Genomic DNA, 21,725 nt, shown 5'->3' on the forward strand with positions numbered 1-21,725 from the left:
TTGAATTAATCATAGTCCAGGACGAGTGCACGTGATTTTGCTCGTCTCGACTGGAAGACGGATTAACTTCGATCGTAGATTGTCTCTGATTTTGTACGATGGTATCGGGATGCATTGGCTCTCGGGGTTCGCCATTTCCGAGTCATTGGTCGTTATGGCTGACACGCCTTCCACTGTACACGCTGCAGTTCCTCCTAATCTATACCAAGATAGCCAGACTGGTTTTAGTGGTTATCAGCTTGACGTTACTCTGGGATAATTGCGATTTGCGGTCACGGCGAGGGCTATTTCTACTGGCTGCTTCGATCGTGACGTATCATCGCGAACGAATTATTTGCACTCTATAACAGATTGGTAAAATACTGATCGAGAGCCCTAAAGTTCGAGTTACATTTAGTTTGCTCGCGATTCTCGATCGATCGGAATAACTTGTTTACTTCTCGATCAAAGTGTCGCAATATTAGGTGCACGAATGAGCAATACACTGTTTTTCCATATACAAGGAACAGTATTTTAAATTCTTTTAAATTGCGATGACAATGATATAGTTTTTAAAAAAAGTAAGATACAACGGGTCAATGAAATCAACACACGCTTAAAGCGATACTAATCCTCGGAAGCGTTTAAAATTGAGAAAATTGATGTTTTTGTTAATCAGAGCTCGCGTTTACTCTTCTTCTGGAGGAAAGAGGAAAAGATTTATTTCTCCAATTAACGAATTCTAATTGAGTAATTATTAACGTATAAAAACGAAAATAAAACGTAATCGTTAATGGACACGCGATGACCCCAAGCTACTATCTTCAATAATATGTCTAATTTCAACAAACAATAATTATCAGTAATGTAATTACAAACTTTGTTCGAAACAGGAACAGATTTCATTATTAATATTATGCGTAATATAATTACTTTTGTTATTTCATTTATTTCTAAAGTTGCAGACTTTTCGTATCGGAAGATGATCTATGCGCGGTTAAAAGCTTTTACGATGACAATGACATGTCGCGTGACAAATGCGAGGTTAGATCCGCGCGAATCAAAGAGTGTGATCGTGTAAAAATGTAACGTTCCAACAGCTGCTGGACAAAAACGCAGCCTAATTCGATAAAACTTGTTCCGTGTTTAAGCATAACCTAACAACAAGTTTCCAATCGACTATATAAAATCGATAATATTCAAAAAGGAAGAAAGTGGATCCTGCGTAAACTGGTAGTCAGCCATAGATTGTTGCATGACAATGCTAAATTTAACGCGATGAGATAGACCAAGAACACATTGTTGCAACTTGGCGAGGATGTTTCACTACACCAGATATATTTTACTTCACAGGAACATTACCTTATTCCGATTAGAGCTGGGGCTGTTGGAATATTTTGTTGGAAAAATACTCGTAGAAAATATAAAACATGTTTATTAGTAATTGAGAGGTGTTCCATTATTTCTAGTTAGCTGAAATATTTTGTTAACAAGATTATTCGCTGTTGCTTGGGGCACGTTGCTTTATTCTTGAATTATTACTGTCTTGAGCTCCCCAGGCTTTCCGTATTGTTGGTTATTTTAACAGACATGTAGTGCCAAAATCGACCACAAGCTTTTAATTGGATCACAGTCGGGATTGCACCCAGGCCAATCCAGAAAGTCGATACTATTGGCGTTAAACCAGTCTCTCGTCGCGTTTGTATTGTGGATAGATGCATTATCCTGTTGATACGTCAACCGAAGTCGACGCAACCGCATTAAAAATGAACGCCATTGTTCCGAGGGCCCTCAATGTATTCGGCATTGTTCGTTTTCGCTGATGTAAACGCAAGAGCAATTTTTCCAGACGCGATAAATGCAGTCCACATTATTGTAGTCCCTCTACGAAAGTTTCGCCGTGAGAAACGAACAGGATTTTTCCTCGAGATACCTTTGTCGTACACTTTTAAGTATTGGAATACGAATAGAATACAAATCAGTGATATATTTTGCCCATCCACGTTTCTAAGGTTATCGGTACTAGAGTAGTTCCACGAGTTCATGAATCTCCCAATTGCCTTACGAAGAAACTTTTTACGTAAAATGACCTAAATAAGCGCTATCCGTTCTTTTTTATCACCGAGACTTGAGAATTAAAAGTTAGAGAGATAAGACACTAGTAGGATGGATCAAGTGTCAAGCGTGTCATATAAGAAGATATTAGATTGATAATTCGATCATAGATTCTTTCTATTTTCAATCAGTCATAGTTAACCTTAATTATCGTCGCTATTCTAGACAGCTAAGACTATTTATAATCTAGACAGATGGGACGTTTAGAATCGATGAGCCTCTCGATTCAGAAAAAAGAAAATTAGGCTAATGTGGTATTGATAAACCTGGATTTCAACCTACATTTGTTTTTTTATTTGATAGGTAATCGCTTTGACCAGCAAGAATTTTTTCTACTTAAATTGCGTATCGGAAAGTGGCTGTCGGGTGTATTAAATTCGGCCATTGGCTTTTAATCAACGATGAAGTTCTGTCGAAACCCGATGGATGGTAAAAATATTTAGTTTCATCGTTATATGTAGTACGTAATAAACGAAAATATATTTCTGATTTTTTAGAAAATGTTTCTAATTAGTAAAAGTAGTATTTCATATTTTCAGTTTGATTTTAACTCCAGCGCTGGAAAAGTACATGTTTTGTATACCGTTAACATTTCAAAGCAATATCTTTGCCACTTTTCGAAACATCGCTGCTGCAATCTCGAAAAACTTTGTTCCCATAACATCGCGTTTAAAATTCTGTTTGCACTTTCAACGCGCGTGATAATATATTTATGGCACTTACTCTTAATATGCTATTCCTGTAACATAAAGATAGTGGTACGAAATAGTTGTACGCGTCTGAGAGTACGAAGTAGACGTAATGAATAATTTTTACAAAATTCTTTGAGAGTGGTAAATCCCGAAATATTTGAAAAGCGAATGAAAAATCCTCGAGACGATCCACGCTTCATTCATGCCAAGCAATACCAAGTATCACTCGACTATGCAAAATCAAACATTTGTCTTCGCAAGTGCCACTCGATTCTACTTCATCGAACCTCAGCTCTATCGAATTGATTCGATACTCCTAGGCACACCTCGAACTCGATCCCCCTCACTTTCGATCGTCTCCATTCATCGATCGCTAACATTCAGGTTCCCGTACCAAAACAGAGTCGCTCACGCTGAAACGACGCGTCAGTCAATAGAAATTTGCATCGCCATATAACTAGTTTTCTTTGGTACCGTTATCGCTTATCGTTTCGATCCAGGCAACATTAGCTGTCGCAAGACATCCGCCTGATGTTCGATTACCCGTTAGGTAGCGATGGGAAAAATTCTTTCCTAAATAAAAGAGACAAATAACTGTTCATCGACGTAGAGAAATACAAGTTTCTAGAATTTAATATTTTACGACGAACGAATATACATTCAACTGCTCGATAAATGTCATAAATAAATACCGACGATTGTTCGTTTTATAGGTTAATTTATTTCAAACGATCGTCGTTGGAACCGGTTTGCCCGCGTTCGCGTCGTGTATCCGCGGACCAATGAGGTCCCTGGCTCGTGGGGAAACGACCAATCACGGTTAGACTATAGTCGAACGACCGGCGGGTAGGGTCTACCGAGTCGCGTCTGTTGCGCCTTCTCTAGTTTCCTCCCCTTTGGCGCGGCTGCTGCCTCGCGACATCGCTCTTCGCGGGTGTTCATTCGCGTGTCAGACGTGGTTGAGGTAGGACGCGCGAGCCCCGGCTCTCTCTCTACCTTCTGCAATTGTAATCGTGCTCCAAGTCGTGCACACGCATCGAAGGCCCCCTTCTCGTCACCGTTCCACGTGCGCGTTATCATCGACGCATATTCGCTTTGGTTTTCTCAGCAGACGCGAAGAAACAGAGCGAGAGGAAGATAGAGAAGACTCACGTGCCAGTGTCGCGTGCTTCGTTGATCTACCTTATATCACAGGTAGGTGGGGAGGGGGAAAGGGAACGTGTTCTCGGAGTCTGTAGACCCTACAACTCCACGCGTGCCCCTATCGTTCTACCACCGTTCCATTTCCGGCGTAGCCGGCAGAATTGTTTTGCGCTTTCGCGTGGGTGGTTAACGAGATACCGTATTTTGGATTCGAGACAGGGGTGTCGACTACGCGATATCGAGTTGTCCGTCGAGCGTGTGGGTTGCATTCGAGTTTAGTCGTTCGTTCGTGGACTGTCACGGTTTGATTTTCGCGACACGATCTGTTCGGTGGATTGTATATTTATTTAGCGAGATTGCACAGTTTTTAAAATATTCAGTTTTAGGGAGATATTTCTTTCACTTTCGAAAGTTGCGCAATTTTTAATAGAAGTTATAATTTGAATCGTTAACATTAGAGTTGCATATGTCGATCGCACGTGTTTTTATTGAAACTCGTCGCGTTGACGATCGCATTAAAATGCAGTTTTTGTTTTAATTAGAATGTATTTATTCGTAGCACTACATAGATTAAATTCAGCGTGAAGTAGCAACAAATAATATTTATAAATTCTGTAACTCAGTATGGAATCTGAAACCCGGCAAATTGGCTCGCTTCTATTGTTGATAAAATTGTTTCTATGAATTGTTACGTTTGTGATTTTTCCAATGTTAATTAAAATTGTCTGTTTCCGTGCCACACTGTTGTAGGGAAAACAGTTCTACACTTTCGTTTGAATGATTAACGAGTATCGTATTTTAGATTTCGAATGATGGTGTTCGAGTTCGTGGTATTGAATTTTTAATAAAGTTTGCGAGGCGTGTACGTTTACGTCGACTCGTATTGTTGTTGTCTGCCACGGTTTGATTTTTGCGTGACAAAGTATTTTACAGCATAATTTTCAGAAAATAGTTTAAATACAATTCATCCCTTTAAATCGAATATCTATAGATATAAAAAGACACGTGTCAGAGATAAGTTCTTATTCAGATACGAGTCTCGAATAATGAATAAAAGATAAACAATTAGCATAGAAATTAGAATTTGAATTATAAAATGGTTCTTTATCACGTGTTATCTGTTCGATAGATCAAACGTTCGTGAATTCATTACTGTACGTTGTTTTTCTTCGAATATAATTTCGACAATCTCTGTTTTCACTTAAATGATCTGTGTATACTGTATTTTGGAGTCGTGATGTTTTTAAACGATATCGAATTGTTGATAACGCGTACGAGCTCTGTACCTTTAATTCGATACGTATCTCTGTTTTGTATCACAGTTGGGAAAACTTTTCGCTGTTTTGCGCCGTACAGAACTATAACAATTGCCTTTGAACGACGTTCGCGATAATAATGCTATCAGTTATTACTTTATGCTTATATTATATTATATTAACCGTAATTACCTTTTATCACTATTTATTGGCGATACGACTTTGCTTCCAGAATTTTTACTCTAAGAACACAACCGTGTTCCGATAAATTATAACAAATTTCAGGCTTCGAACAGCAAAATACAAAGATTGAGTTAATAATACATTCGCTACAAGACTGCATTTATCCCATACTGTATGAGCATGACGTAGCAGTCAACGCGTTAATTGAACTTTTATCTCTGTTACGGTTCAATTTCTGCGCGTTAATGTAATGGGTATAATTATACATTTTCACTTCCATTATACGCTTCTTTGAATGGTTTCCGAGTACCATACTTTAGATTCGCGATATCTTCGACCTTACGATATCAAATTGTTGACGACACGCGTACAAAGTGCGGATGAAAAATATTAATTAGCCTCATACCACAGTTTTTCTTTGAATGTAATATAGTATATTATATTTCTTAGGTCATATATTTCTGTATTTTATTTACTGTGTAATACAAATAATTTTTTATTCGATTTAATTCACCGAGGGGGTTGCAGAATTACAACACCAACTCTCCTCCCTTTAACTAAAATAAAATTTCAATATTTTTATTTACAGTTCCCCAAGTTGGGATTCTTCTTGAGTTCTTATAGATCTGCTATTGTTTTCCTATAACATAGGAATTTATTCGTAACGTTCGTGCGATCTAACAGATTTATGATCACGCTATCAGTGTCGTTTGACCTCTGAAAACGTTGACTCCAGAGCTCGCAAACTATCGGAAGACTTTTCTAAAAGAACACCAAGAATAATCTAACTTATCGAATAGAGTACGTTTCAGCGTTATGTTCTTTTTTCTTTTTTCTTTCGAGGGGAGATATTCCAGTAAAACTAGATGTCGGAATACTTGTCACCCACTTTAGATAAGAATTTTGCTCATCTCCGGTCAAGCGGAAACGGAATGCGGTACAGGATAGCGCGCAATGGCGCAGTCGGCATTGTTTTTCTGGGTCAAACGTGTGACCTTGGACATTCACGCGGCACCCAGGTTGGGAGGACTTCCGTAATATCGTGAATTCGAAGCTACGGGAGCGCATGCGGCGACAGTCACCATGGCAATGAACACTCGTAGCGTTGTCAATGTTCGATCATGGAATTCGAAGAGACACGTACACCCACAAGGTTCAAAGGCCAATATATACAATCTTTTCCCGACCGAACAATTGCATTTACAAAGTCAGAATTTTATTGCGAGAAATAAAATCATGGCTTCCGTACAGTATTTAATCGGAGCAACAGATACTGTTCCCCAACAAGTTATTTTTAACAACTTCTCGACTCGTGCGTTTCCAATTATCTAGAGAATGCGTAATTATAAAGTTACGTAACCTATATAATTTCAAATTACGAAGATTTAAGGACTTGCTTCTCAGAAATTCTCTACTGAACCTTAACTCCTGATCTTACGATTTATTTTCAAGCAAACGAACTTGGAGTATTTATTATAAATTAATGTACCATAGTTCGATTTTATATCATCTAAATGCCTTTTAGCAGTCTTGATATATTCGTTCAGAACGTTAAAAATTTTACACTGTTAATATTGTACCTACGTCAATAAGTGCAATTATACTTATAGTCGACAGCGTATATCTTGAATTAGTTCGAGTTTATCTTTAGAACGAGTCACGAAAAAGTCAAAGTTTTATTGTACTTGCTTCGTCAATATGTAGTCCAGACCAAAGAAGTACCATTAAAAGAAAGTCCAATTTGTAGTTGTACATTTTGGAAAGATCGACGAAACCAATATGTCGACAAATTTCAACAATCATGGTTCCGTTACTGTAATAGAATTACTCTGTATAAAGAGTCCAGTTCAAAGCCTTGTTATATTTCCAGGATAATATGTTTATAGAACTCGAGTACTTAGGAAAACGTAAAAGAAGAAATCGGGTTCTCTGTTTGAAATTACTGCTTTAATTTTCGATTCGACGATTGTTAGTATCGAGCAAAAGCATAAGTACTTCTAACTAATATAGTCCATCGTTTGATAAAGAATTGATGACAAACAAAATTAAGTGCTACTTTCTTATCGTATAAATACGACTTTGTTAAGTTTATTTGGTATTCGAAGTGAAATATTTAAAATAGAAAATTGCTTCTTTATTCTAGTTGTGATTTTATGTTTGGTGACGTCAAACGTTGGTACGGCAATGGTTAGGTTCTTGGAGCAATATACATTGCAGGTGGAGTATTGCCGTTTGGCGAGTCTTCCATGATTTGCGATGCTAATATCGACCGCCTCGTAAACTGCGTCGCGACGCTTCCGACGTTCCAGCGTATCTGTTCTTGGGTTGACAGAAGTTTCGCGCCGGCTGGTCCTGTTGGTCGAACAACCGCGAATGTGGCTGCACAATCGGGGAAAATTGAGCTCGACGTCTGCAGCAAAATTTTCCGATAACTAGAACGACCGAGCGGAAAAGAATGGCCAGTCTCCACTCTGTTGGAGAACGAATGGCTGGTCGCAACTATACAGATTATGGCGTACGTTCGCGTCCATAAATCACTGGGAAATTCGTCCTTTTTGCAAAATGAAAATTAACGCATCGACGACCGATCGAGATGTTCCTTGTTGCGCATCAAATAGTTTTAGAAACCCACAATAGCGTCATTGATCGAAAGGAGTGATTTAATGTTTGGTACTATACGCTGGAAATTATAGTTTCAATAATAGATTCGTTTTGCACGAAACTTTTACTTTTTCGTAACTTTAGTTAATAATACCATACGCGAACGTAGTTTATTCTGCAACAAAAGTTTTGATCATTGATTTATGATCCTCTTCGGTGTAAAAACTCACAACGGAAGTGGTTGCATTCGGAGAAACGAGAACTTGCGTTGCGTAAGAATTATTAGACGAGGAGAACTATATGTACGTTGGTAACTTTATACATTTTAAGGAGAAACAAATATTCTTCTCTTATATCGTAATCGTAGGTATTACCCAGTATACATATATTTATGTAATTCGTTTTGCATAACGATTCTTATACAACGCATATTTTTCATACTGAAGAGAACACTAAAGCCAACTATGGAAACGTAAACAAATTCGAGATATACGATACCAGTCCATAATTATAAGTGCACCTATGGACGTAGGTCAGTAGAATGTTAACAGTGTAAAATGTTGAACAGATCGAAGTAGTACAACAAAAGCACTATTGCTAGGAGGTATTCTAGGACGTGCGACCTAAATATCTTAAATGTCAACTGGGGTTCAGCAGATGGTGTTAGAAAACTAGAAGGGTAAAGTCATCTATTTTATTTAACCTCGCTGTTCTAGCCGGTTCTCTACGACTCGAAATTAAATTTAAACTTTCGTAGGTGCACTGTCTCTCAATATTTATTTTTTACATTTCGCCGTGTTATGTTTTCGACGTTATTCTTCGCGCACTTTTCAGTCTCCGAGAGAACCTCAAGAATTCGTAATTTGTCCCTTGGCAGCGACTTTTTCGGAGATCTCTTTCGAGATTTCGCCGTTTCTTTAGGAAAAGGGCCAAAGTTCGAGACAGATAGTTATGAACGATAGCGCAGAAGTCGTATTCATTCCGCTCCAGCGACGTTCTCGTAAATTATCGACGGGGGAACGCGGATCGCATGGAAAAAGTTCACCGGACGAGATTTATTTTCGCCAAAACGTTCACGAATCGCCGACGATTGTGTAACGAGAGGCAATTACAATGCGCGCGTGCTGTCCGCAAATATTTTCGCGTTTTCGGGAAATAACGCGTTGAATGTCGATGCTTGTTGTCGAAATTCGCTGGTACTTTTTGACAGATGCGAATTGTTGGGTGTTTGGTGAAAGGGGCTTACATCAAAATTACATTAAAATTAAATAGTGGAATGCAGTGATCGAGTACAAGCAAATTTGTGTAATCGAATCAAACGATTTGATAAAAGTTTAGTTTCACGGAATTTCGTCGTCCTGTGATACCGATCGAAAGATAATTAAAATTCCGATTCGCAATGACAGAATTTTCGCCCAAACCCCTTTCTGCCAAACGTCAAAAACTGACGTGGCATCGCGTGCTACGGAGCTTTAGCCGACACGTGACGAATTCACGGGAAGCTTGACAAGGCAGTGTCGAGCCAAATTGCGCTAATGTTCTTGCGATGATACTTATAATGAGATTACTTGTCTTTGTTGTTCAAGGTTGGGAGGATTTGTACTATTTAGTGCTCGAATAGAAACGAACAGAGGCGCGCGTACAGGTTAAATAAATAAATACATGCATCTCGGGAATATCATCCACCATACGTAAATTTAAACCATTCGAGGCTACTAAAATTATTTACATTCGTGGAGTACGCGAATCGCTGAAGGTGTTCGAGTATTTGTGTAAAGAAACGTTCGACGAGTAGCTTCCAGCCCTACTTCTCGCAGGATAATTCTTTTTCTTGAGCATTTAAGTCAGGCTTTTTGGCTTTTCTTGCGCTTCTTTTGGCCCGCGTGGTTTTAATGAAATCCTTCGGTGCTTCCAGACGCTTTGTCAGCTCGCCGAGTCGCCCGCTGTGCATTTAAATGCGTATAAATACGTTTTATACACTCGTTTAACGGCGAAAATTGTGTCGCCGCTGCTAAAACATTCGTGCAAACGTTCGCTGGCCCGGCGAACAAAAAGGCGAGCTCGTTTCAAAGAGCTGGCGATATATACTCGGTCACAGCCAAAATCGTACGCCGCGTGCAAAAATACGTTCGATGGAAAGAAAATTTAGGAACGTTATAAAAGAGAAAACACAACGAATATATTGCAAATGCATCTCTATTTATCATGCAGTAATATAAAAAGAAACGAATGTTTCGATATTGATATAAAAATAAAATATCGATTCGTTCTCTTTATTTCGCGTATTCAACAATCTAGAACGATTCAAATAATAAATAGTACAGATATTACCATTGCACGTATGTTTTTTTATTGCCTGTTTGCAACACTAACGCATTATACGTCAAGAAATCGTTTTTACCTTTATTTTCGACTCGTTCGAATAGACGAATCGTTTTTATTTCAAGTTCATCCCACTCGCGAGTATCGTTATTTTGCATAAGTTATCTGCACGCTGCGACGACGATTGAAAAACACAAGTAATATTTGCTTTTTCCGCGTAGCAAAACATTCGCTGACGCAAATTCAATTTGAAAAGGCGCGACAATGTCCAAACGAATGTCGTTTGGAAGTAGCGTTACGTTCGGGGAACCTCGTCCAGCATGTAAAGGAAAAAAGAAAATCAGTATACATAATATATGCATTGCGTCCCGAACTCTCGCGTCGCCGGGTTCGTGTTTCTTTCGTGACGCGCGTAACTATATGCAAACGATGTGCAAATTTCCGCATTCTAAAACACGCTAAAAGGTTCCGTCGCGCTCGTGCAATTTGCTCGAGGCGGTCTTCACCGCGTCGGCTTAAATAATACGTCTTTGGAAGGCCATCGGGAAAGGTTCGAAATAAAATCTTTCGGCGGTCGAGTCGCGAAATACCGGTTAATTAGCATTCGTTTCTCGGTGTCCCGCCCTCGGCGTGTTTTTCTCCTCTGTGAATTTATTATCGTCGCGTTTCCGGGAAAGCGACACCATTGGAAACGAATTTACGCTAAACCATAATAGAATAATGCTCAATTTGTACTGGTCAATATAATAAATTAATTCGTTTCATCGTAAACACGAACTGAAAACGACAGATATCTGTGCAGTTTCTTGCGCTTGGAAATAAATAATGGGTAGCTTACTCCATCGTATTTTTGACGCATTATAAGTTTTTTGAATGTATGTACTGTGGTAACGCGCAGCTGAGGTTTTCTGTCGCATGTTTTACATTTACACGTTTATCTTCTTTTTCCTTGCACATTACGCATACTGCACAGTCTTTATGTGTTTCTTGCGAATGTCTGATAATTATATTCTATTTTATATTCAAGCGTTGTTACTCATCACACGATGATCTTAAAGTAACAGTAACACTTTAGAACTCTAATCTATACTCTTCGTTTTTTCTTGTACTTTATATTCAAAATTCTTTTGCAATATATCCCATGAATAGTTGTTAAAATGTCTCCTAATATAATAACTCTCCAAAGCGTTCAATAACCGAGAATCCTATTTTTCACCAAACTATCTCTTCGTATAATTGGTAATTAACGAGCAGTTTGCTTTCATGGTTTAAAATTAAACAGCCTGCATATATATTTCTATTCGCATCGGTGAATAACCGTCGTCGGACACGGAGTGCTCGTCGACCGGCGAAACTGTCGCGTTTTAAAGATGCAACGAAACACGAACGCGTCTTTGAAAGCTCGACGCGAACGTATCCAAAGAACGTGGAAGCGAACTGGCACGGAAAAGTCTGCAATTTAGTAAATTGGAACATTCCGTTTCTGTTTCCCGTCGCCGCGGGCGTAACCGAGCGAAACGTTTGTTGGGGGACCTCGGACATGCTTGAATATCGTCGTCTCCTTATTAGGGTGTCTTAAAAGCTAGTAGCCAATTTCCTTCCGTCCCTCGAGCACAAATCTCCAATAGAATTAACTTGATGCACCGGGTAACGAGCCTCGTTCCGCTTTTGGTCTAATAATGCGCGCTGATTGTCCGCTCGAGCACACTAGAAAACGATTTCTCGCGCTCGTCCGTGTTTATTCGATGCCCGAGTACGAGCGACGTAATTGTAATTATTAATCGTCGACTGTGCCTAGCATGTGCTTATCGATCCTCGATGTTCCTGGATTTTTGCGTCCACCGACGTCGATTAATGTCGAGGATTTCAGACCCGACGCCTTCAGGGACGAATTATTTTGTGATAATGTGTGCATCGATCATTGTACGCGTTAGAAGTAAACATCGACGAGTAAAAGTTGTCGAAGATAATGTAAAAATAAATTTTTCTTCGTAAGATACACCAACTTAATACATACTCTTGAAATGTTGAGGAGAAAACATTTACAGTAGATAAAGAGTGTTTGTAGCGATAACTATAGTACATATTAGATAGAATGGTCGAGAAGAATAATTGAGATAGCTGGTAAACATTGTGACACTCCTAGAAGTTTTTATACGTCAAAGAACATGAAATTTTAGTATTCCAAGCAATAAGGTATTTGTTGAACTAATATCGAAGTAGTCGTGCAATGACGTCGATAATTTTTCTAGTCGTGTATCAACTTTATAATCATCCATAGTAATTAAACGTTGCATCGATTAAAAAATTGAATATTCAAGATGTACTTTGAGTCTCTGTCGTTTTCATCGGAAACTGTCATTACGGACGAGAGTTTGCGAAACTGTTGTCGTTGAACCACCAATTTGGGTCAAGTGGGCAGAGAATTGCCATTAAAGGCCTGCAAAGTTAAAACGTATCGAAGGTTTCTCTTAGAAACAATGTTTTCTCGAACTTTTTGTCTCTTCTTTTCTCGTAACGCATTTCTATGAAAATTCCTTCGAAAGCAACAACGGAATTTATTGTCACGTCTTCTAACTAGTTTCTAAGTGTTTTGGTCGGACCTCGTTTTTATTTTAGCCGTGAACTGGTTCGATGAGTCGGTGAAATCGTTAGAAATTCTAGCTACGGTCGCAATTGGCGAACATTTTATCGGTCATCGTTGCGTTTTACGTTGGTGTAACAGTTGTCGAGGAAGCTAGAATGGGATATCAATTTTCGCGAGATTATCGTTGGTGGATAATCGACAGAGATTTGATCGTTGGAGGGATCGAGATTTTCGAACGAAAGAACCCTTCTTATATTTTCTGGAATATTATTATAACATAGAACGACTAATAAATAAGAAGAATATATCCGGCGTATAAAATATAATAGTCAGTGAAAGGTAGAGTGAATTTAGAAAGTTAAACGGAAACAAATTGACACGAGCGTGAATGAAATGCATAATATATCCTCTAACAAATATATCTCAACGTCGAATGCTTTAAATGTTTCAAATATCTTGATGTGTCGGATGTCTTGATTGTCTTAATATCTTGACACCTGAGAACTGTTGAATGTTTTAAATGTCGTGAAAGTCTTGTCGTCTGGAAAGTTCTTTTGCAATATAAATGTTAGTAGGTTTTACCAGATTTAAACGCGCAGGTATAAACGTTCTTGTGCAGTGAGGAATATTTACTCGTGGAAACATTATGACGTTCCTGGTTTTTGATAGGGGATCAACGCTTCGAAACGCCATTTCTCTGTAGAATTGGACGCTTTAGTGAGTCGTCTCAGCATCCTTGGCTGGTAGGATTTCCTCGTTGATTTAACCTTATAATTGAATAAGGCCAATGCTTTATTTTCCTGACGGATTAAAATAGTCCGAGATGAGAGAATGGCGGGTTACGCGAAACGTGTCTGATCATGGAACGCCTGCTTCTACTTTATTTCACTACCGCCTCTCTCGTTTCAATTAAATCCCATTCACAGCATCAACCAACCTTTATTTTACATTTTTATTGCTCGCGGTATTTCATCTGCCGCCGTGAAATGAAATTCCCTCCTGGGAGGAGAAGAATTCCACCACGACGGAGAAATTATGAAACGTTCTACCTAGGTTTCCAGGTCCGACTCAACTTCGCGATTCGATAATTTTTATGTTTCATCCAATGATGGGGGGATTAGCGCCGTTTCAAGATCGTGCTCGAGTCGGGATGAGGAAGCCAAAGAAACTCGAAACTATTTGAAAATTTTTAGTAATCTTTTAAATTTTCAAAGTTTCGAAAGTCCTGTATATTTTAAACTTCCTTAGCGTTTTGAATATCTTGACTGTCTTCGGTATTTTAAATATTTAAACGGTTGCACTAGACTTCGCTGAAAACATCGTTCGAAAATTGGATAGCAACAAACAGCGTCTTAAGTGTCTAAAATACCTTGGACACCTTATTTAAATTTTAAATATCCAGTAGGTTGTTAAAAGTTTAAACGTTTCCAAGGCTGTCGAGGCTTTCGAGACTTTTAATCCTTTTGTGGACCGGTGCCAAGTTGTATCGGTCCAAGTGGTATTCTCATACGCGTCCCCACGAGGCAACAAAAATTTATTTCCATAACAAACACGCGCTTAATAATTCATTATGTCGAATTAAAATTCACGCAACAAATTCCCTATCGTTTGTTCGAGAACGTCGCGTTCTAAAATTATACCGAAAAGGTTAAAATGTTCAAGGCTTTCGAAACGTTCCAGATTTTTAAAATACTCGACACCGTTAACACTGTCGGGTCTATTTTAGTCTCGAGACAGTTCCGGAGTCGGTAAAAAGTCTCACCGTTCTTGGCTGCGTCCGACAGTCCGCGGACAGGAGCATTAAAGCCCCCATCATTAATTATTACCGTGATGAGTAACGCGTTATCTAATTGCGAATTTCCCGCTTTAACGACTGGACTGGCGCGGCACCACGTGAATTTGAAATTGTTCCAATATTCCGTTCGGTTGAATCTCAAAACGCGTGCCGAACGAGAGTGCACATATTGTATTCCGTACTGTCCCTTCGAATAGTCGGTGTACGCGCTGGTAATCAGTCCGGATGCATTTTCTTTCGTCCCATTGAGCTCCTGAAAATGATGTAACGGACGCAGCATCCTCGTTGGATGGTCAAACACAGTTGTTGTTTCCCACGAATACAAAGCAAAACGAGATAAAACACCGCAAGCCCCCTCCAATCTGTGTTCTCGTAACGAACTGACAACAATTAACAAAAAAGAATATAACGATAAGTCTCGTACCAGATTCGGACATAGTACAATTTGTATTCGAAACAACGAAGTATTCCACAAATAATAAAGTTCGCATGCAATTTTTTTAGGGGTAGAATTCGATAAAGTAAACATTTATATAATATTTGGACTAGCAGAGGGTCGATTTCTCGGCCTTGAACAACAGCATTATCCGCGAACAGCAATTTCCCAGTGATCTCGACTTGCAATTTGTCCGCGAAAAGGCAGAACAATTCGTACGCTGCCAGCGATCGATTCGAACAGCACACAATTCCTATATACCTATTATTAGAGCCTCTCTGAACTTCGACTGTCGTCATAGACAAGATAGCGAGCTATTAAGTTAGGTTGGTGCATGTAAAACATGGTTTTAGCGGTTAACTTAACAATTCCTCCAAATCGAAGAAAATTATATGGTATCATCGTCCAGAAATTCTGATTTATCGAATTGTAATAATAACGTTAGGGGATCGTTGAAAAAGTAAGAGAAACGTTACTCATATTAACGTAATCTTGGCTATCGATGACGTGCAAATTTGTAAAACAGCAGTTTAGAAATAGACAGATTAAAATTTTGGTTGATATTTATTTGTTAATATGAAATGTGGAGCAGCCTGTGCACCGATGCGTCGTCAATTTCCATTAATGGACCGTTCGACGAGTTCGTCGAAAAAACGTTTCCCCGTCGCCTAGTTCTGAGTCCGCGTCGCCTTAAACTCCATCTAATCGGTACTAATAGTCGTCGGGGAAGCGAAACTAGGGCAAAACTCGGCGTTGAAACGCAGTGGAAGGTCGTCGCGATGAAAGTTCTCCGTTTCCGAACTTAATGCCTCTTGACCAGTTTTCACGGTTTATTATTGATGGTTCGTTTCTCCCGAGAACCAGGGGACTCGTTCGATCACGTGCCTTCGGCTACAGCGCAATTTTTTTTCGATAAAAGATTTATTATCAGCCAGATACCGATCACTAGACTACGGACTCGATGCATTCGTTGCGAAGCCGGATCGCGGATGATTGCCACCCAACCTTCGAAAGTTTTGAAATCTTTAAAAGATATATTCATTACTCGTTTCCAAACTCGATTACTTGGACTACTATCGAACGAAAAGATTAATATTAGCGTAATAAATGTATATAAATTGCAGAGTACTCATAGTCTTTGTTTTCATGAATATTAACAAGCAACGATGTTATTGATCTATCGACCTTCTCTGTGCGTGCGATTAATAATTTCACCGTAACTACATTGTTTATGCTCCAATTGCATTTTCAACGAGTCGTCGTTGCTTTGGAATGTTTTGCATTTCCGTATCCGCGCGAATATTTAATTTCTAAGCTGTTCAAAACACTGTAATGCAACAGTAACGAATAATTTCCTTGTAGTGCGATACGGTATCAGTTTGAGTTTGCCTTTGTATCGATCGATGGAATTTGGTAAAACTTCGTTGTGGCGATAGGATATTTTTAGTATTTTGGAGCTGAAAATTCACTTGGCGGGGACTGAAAATTTCGAACCAACGTCATCGTCGACTTATTGGCTTTCTTCCGCGTTGGATTAACAGATTCCCTATAGCGTGGGTGTTTGCGTTGTAATCGTACGGTATCACGTGCACGGAATTGCTCGATCACGACCGAACTTTCGGGGACCCAGCGAGAGTTTCCAGCAGGTTTACCAGCGAACCCTCGGAAGCTGCGGTGAAATAGCTGAAGTTGCTTCGATTAATTCTCGTTTCTCCGTGCAGGTAGTTGATGAAGCGCCGTCGGCATTGGTGTCCACGTATTAAATGCTCATAAAACCGAAGCACCTACTAACTAAATTTCTCTCCCCCGGTCGCGAGCGTAGTTTCGTAGTTTTCCCTTTACTTAATGGTTACTCTAAATCGAGTAAAAAACTGGAACGTTTCGTTTTTTCGGAGTTTGCTTTTTACATTTCGCTCGATAAACCTGGGACGAACTCTTAGGTACGCGAATTTCCTAACGACCACGTTGGCCCGAATTTCCGCGTTTCGCGTTTTTCGAAAACGCGTCGCCGATGAAAAGTTTGCCGCTGAATTTATTTCCCTAGAAAGTTGGGATTCGCCCTCTGTATTATTCTGCTCGATGAAACCGGTTTGATCGATGATTATAAAATAACAAGATATTATTATTCACGATACAAAAACACCCAACTTTAAAAGTCCATCGTTCGAGAACCGGTTAAGCAAGAGATGTTTCGCGATCGACGTTGCACAATAATCAAAGGCAACACATTCTACCTACTCTTAATTTGCCATTGTTCCGTTCGTCGCGTCGGTATGTTATTGTTTTACGTACGCGTTTCGCAAGCGGCCATCGTCGGGCGTTCGTCAGGTGCATAATTTCGTATTCCATATCGTTCTTTCAAATCAGATTAACAGGTGGCTGCGTGATTGCGTAATTAATCAGAAATTGGATTAACCTCGTTCGCGTTCAAACAAAGAAACGCGATGCTCGGGACAGTTTTCGCTTACTAATCGTCGAGGTATGACCCGCAGCTGTTTGTTTCTCCCGTCGTTGCAGTGCGTAGACGTATCGCGGGAACAAAGTGCACCGAATCTGATACGGTTTATTTTGTTCGAACGCGTAATTCTCGAGCGCGCATTTCCATGCTCGTTTTCTCGCGTTTCGGTATTGCGTTCCGAAGCTCGTTAAGTTTAAACAAAATCGAAGACTCCTGGGGGATCCAGAATATTCTTTTTTGGGTAAATCTTTGTTTTCTACATTTTTCAAATCATTCGAAATCGAGTTTCATCGAGCTTGGTGCAGCAAACTATAAAATGTCATTAATTATTGGCGGAATCCTGGAACATTTTTTAGACATATTTTGTGCGAAAAATTTCTTCTTCGTACACCAATCAAGTATCAAATATCTGTTTGTGTTATTATATATTAGAAACGTAATCGTGCAGCTTCGTTGTAATTATTTTCAGTGAACGTGCATCCTCGAGAAATTAAAATTATCTTAATTGCATATAGATATCGAACGAATGACTAAAACATATGGCACGATTGATTAAAAAAGATTAGATTACGCGTATCGTTCACGAAAATCCGAGCTCACTGGGGGGATAAGATTAAAGAACTCAGTCAATACATTTATCTGTGCATAGGATGGGTCTTTAAATCACATTTTCAGTGGTCGTATTCTCTCTATTATCATTTTTATTTTACAGACATATTCAGAAATCATTTACATGCAAAACCAGCGCGTGTACCCGTGTCTCTGTTTTCCATAATGAGAATGAGAGTTAGTCAAATTCAAAAGTAATACTAATACTATAATCTCATTGTACAATCACAGAAGTACCATTTTCAAAGTGTACGCGTTAAAGACAGACTCAATAAATTCTCATTACCTTTCAAATCATTTGAATCAATGAAAGTCGACGTGAAACTACGATCCAACAAGTTTGTACTTAGGTTTTCTCGTTAATTTTTACGATTCCTTGTACTAACGATCTAGCAACTCGTATAAACAATATTCGTTACTTTGAAAAATGCCATTTTGCTTAATTTTGTCCGCATTTCGGTCGATGTAGCCGTCGTTATGCTCGATGTTGACTCATTGTACGCTAAATCGTTACGTCCGTGGCCCCTATAACGCTAGACCTTGGCTATTGTGCGTGGGATATTGGAGCAGTCACCCCCGCCAGCATTCCCCTATTGATGCTCTGTCTTGTCTTTCAGGTTGCGAAGCCAGTAGATACGAGGAGGGCACGGCCGTCGTTCGTTTCGAAAAATCGATTCGCGACACGCGACACGAACCGATCGAGGAATGAGCATGCCACGCATGCTGCACCAGGAGCCCGGATGGAAGATCGAGCGCAAAGGTTCGGCCCTTCTGCTGAGACGGGACAGTTCCCATCCGAAGACGAGTCGCGTTTACTTCCGTTGCGACGTGGAGGTGCGCGAATTCGAGCGCGACGAGGATTACGCGCTCGAGGCGGAACCGGAGGCAGCTGCCAGTCCCCTGGCGATGTGCGCCAGTTGCTTGGCGGCCCTCTGCGTGACGGTGATTCTACCCTGGCTGCTGATCGGCGGTTAAAGGCCTCGGGGAGCCGCGATCTTTAGGGGGGATGTCAACCGATCGTGCACCTGTGACACCTGGATTCGATCGAACGTCGGAACAGTTCGACGCGCGATACACCAGAGACTATGGACCGTCGACGAGGCTCGAATTCGCACGGAGATCGAACCAGGACGCCGATCGAGGAACCGCGGATCGAGGATTCGAGCGGAGATTGGATACAGTTCCTAATCAGTGATACGGGGCGAGATTTTTGGCGCGTACCTCCGCATCGTTTATGAAAATGATCCAAAAGTTTTTGGGGAATTGATAAACGACGCGAGGCTAGGGCTCGTGGAGGCGTTCCAAGGTTTTCAGGAGAAAGAATTCCCCGGGGGTTGCCACGAGAGGGTGTGCATCGGAGTCTAGCGACAGTGTACACACAGGTCGTTGGCTCGATCTATGGTGGCGTCTGTGTGTGACTTGGCAGTTATGCATTAAGAATGAGCTAGTGTCTGCGAGGCAAGATGGCGCGGCTACCAATTTGCTAACGTTGACCAAACTTAGCCACGGGGCTCCGTGCCACATTCTCTGTGATTTTTCTTCTGTGAACCTTGCAATATATGTACTGCCTTCTTGCATCGAATCTGAGGAAGAAATATAAACGGTTATGGGGGTGGTTGCAAGAATCCGTAACGCTAAGGTTGACGCAAGAAGCGAGGCAGTACCGTGATTATTTGCTGCGTTAACGATCTCATCGATTTCTATAATCTTAACGTATGTTAACTCTTAAGTGAATTATTGGGGCTGCAAGTTTAAACTAATACTGTATAATATATGTCAATTTATGTGATCTTCTATTAGTTCATTACTTTAAAGAAAAGTTGATTTCCATTTACCAACTCAACGTTAAGTAAAATAATTCGGTTGAGATTGAGAGTCCAGTTAAGGGTTAAGGGGAATAGATAGATTCATCTAATACTATTTAATATTTATTATAGCTAATATATTATTTCATTTGTTTCAAAGATTTTCGTAGAATTCACATTGTGAGAAAGAAAGATTAGTTCTGAGTTAAGAAGAGCGTGGGTTAACTAGAATCATCCTTTAATCATAGGTTGGGGGTACTCGATGACCTTTTCTCTTCAGAATACTTCAATCGGCGAGATCGTTGACATGGTAAATAATTACCAACTACAACTGTGAAATGTTGAATAATTTATGTATAATATTGATGAGAAGAGTGAGCTCCAGCGAGGAGGAACGTTGCAATAATCGTTCGAATAGAACGTCGGCTTTATGTAACCAAAAAGAAAGATTTTATTTGGTAAAGATCGTGGAGAATATGTTTGAAAAATAAATTTATTTGTATACTCGTCGAAAACACTCTTTTCCGAGTGAAAAAGAGTGTCGCAAGTCCCCCTCTTTGGCTGTTTATGAAAAACATCCAAAAAGTTTAGAAAAATACCCGGCATGAAGTTATGTGATATGAAGTATATACATTTGTACATGCAAATTATGTTGAATAATTTATACAGAGTATCGGTATAGAGGATAAGCTACAGGGAGGACGAATGTTGGAGTGACTGTTTAAACGGAATGTTAGTTTTGTGTAAATAAAGACAAAAATTTTATTTTACGAAAACTGTGGATATTACGCTTAAAAAATACATTTATTTGATCTGTTTGTGGACCGGATTCATCCTGTAATAATAATTCATGTCGTTTAAAGGGCGTTATGGCTCGTTTCATACTATCCCTTCTACTTCACGATAATACCTCTAGCGATAGCGCGGTTGAAACGCTTGATAACGTTAGTATACACAATCGTGTGGCACAGGTGCTTCAAATAATTATACAGAGAAACGTAGAACAATTCAAATCCTTTTGGAAGACTTCTATTTTTAAAATTATGCAAGATATTATCAAACTTTTAACTGTATCTATCCTGGTGTAAGTAATTGTTAATAATAACTGTTATATACAGATGCTTGGTGGTCATAGTATTGTTTTAAAGTCACAATGGTAGAAGGACGAAATCAATCTTCGAAAATAGATACACGAGTGCGTGACTGGAATGGCCAGTTACATTGGGTTAATGACAAATGCACTACACACGTTTAGTCCATTAGAATATGTAAAACGTACTCGAATGTGCGTACAATACATTGAAATATGCAGAATATGCAGGACAAGCAGCATTCTGCGTGATCTAATATATTTGCATATTCTGGGGTATTCGCTGTATTCTACGTACACCCACGTCACACTGTTGTTGTAATACCATTTAGCGTTTCAGTCATGCGACAACTAGAAACGCACACGTAAAATAGAAAGGGTAGCATAAACTGTGCTATTCGATCCTCTATTTTATCTCTCGGGCGAAGAAGTCGACGTTTTCGAAAGATTATAGTTATCAATTGTACATTAAAATCGAAAGAACTGTCGAAATTAGTTAAAAAATAATTAGTCAGGGAGACCTGGCTGAGAGTCGTGTTGAAATTCCAGGTGCAAAAGGTTAAGAGGACTTTGAAGATTTCGACAAGCGTTCGCGTAAAATTTGCGCGCCATATTTTCGAGGATACGTTACGATAAAAAGAAAACTGATTTTTA

General features: G+C 39.6%; 2 protein-coding genes across 5 annotated transcripts in view; both read left to right on the plus strand.

Annotated features, from left to right (window-relative positions):
• The window catches only part of Sesn (Sestrin), a 218,060-nt gene that overhangs the window by 44,958 nt on the left and 151,377 nt on the right, over positions 1 to 21,725 (plus strand). The window lies entirely within an intron of this gene.
• Positions 3,677 to 20,757, plus strand: LOC143345553 (uncharacterized). 3 transcript variants are annotated; one of them, XM_076772812.1, is made up of 2 exons: positions 3,677 to 3,980; positions 18,794 to 20,757. In XM_076772812.1, exon 2 carries the CDS (start codon positions 18,882 to 18,884, stop codon positions 19,149 to 19,151), a length of 270 nt encoding a protein of 89 aa, XP_076628927.1. In that variant the 5' UTR covers positions 3,677 to 3,980; positions 18,794 to 18,881; the 3' UTR covers positions 19,152 to 20,757. The 3 variants fall into 3 exon arrangements, with proteins under 3 accessions (XP_076628927.1, XP_076628929.1, XP_076628928.1); XM_076772814.1 differs by lacking the exon at positions 3,677 to 3,980 and adding an exon at positions 8,629 to 8,648; XM_076772813.1 differs by lacking the exon at positions 3,677 to 3,980 and adding an exon at positions 16,608 to 17,808.

Source organism: Colletes latitarsis, chromosome 9, assembly GCF_051014445.1.
Source record: "Colletes latitarsis isolate SP2378_abdomen chromosome 9, iyColLati1, whole genome shotgun sequence".
Classification (NCBI taxonomy): domain Eukaryota; kingdom Metazoa; phylum Arthropoda; class Insecta; order Hymenoptera; family Colletidae; genus Colletes; species Colletes latitarsis.

What these genes read in the sequence shown, in the direction of transcription:
- LOC143345553 (XM_076772812.1), top strand. Translation starts at nt 18,882, where the DNA reads ATGAGCATGCCACGCATGCTGCACCAGGAGCCCGGATGGAAGATCGAG.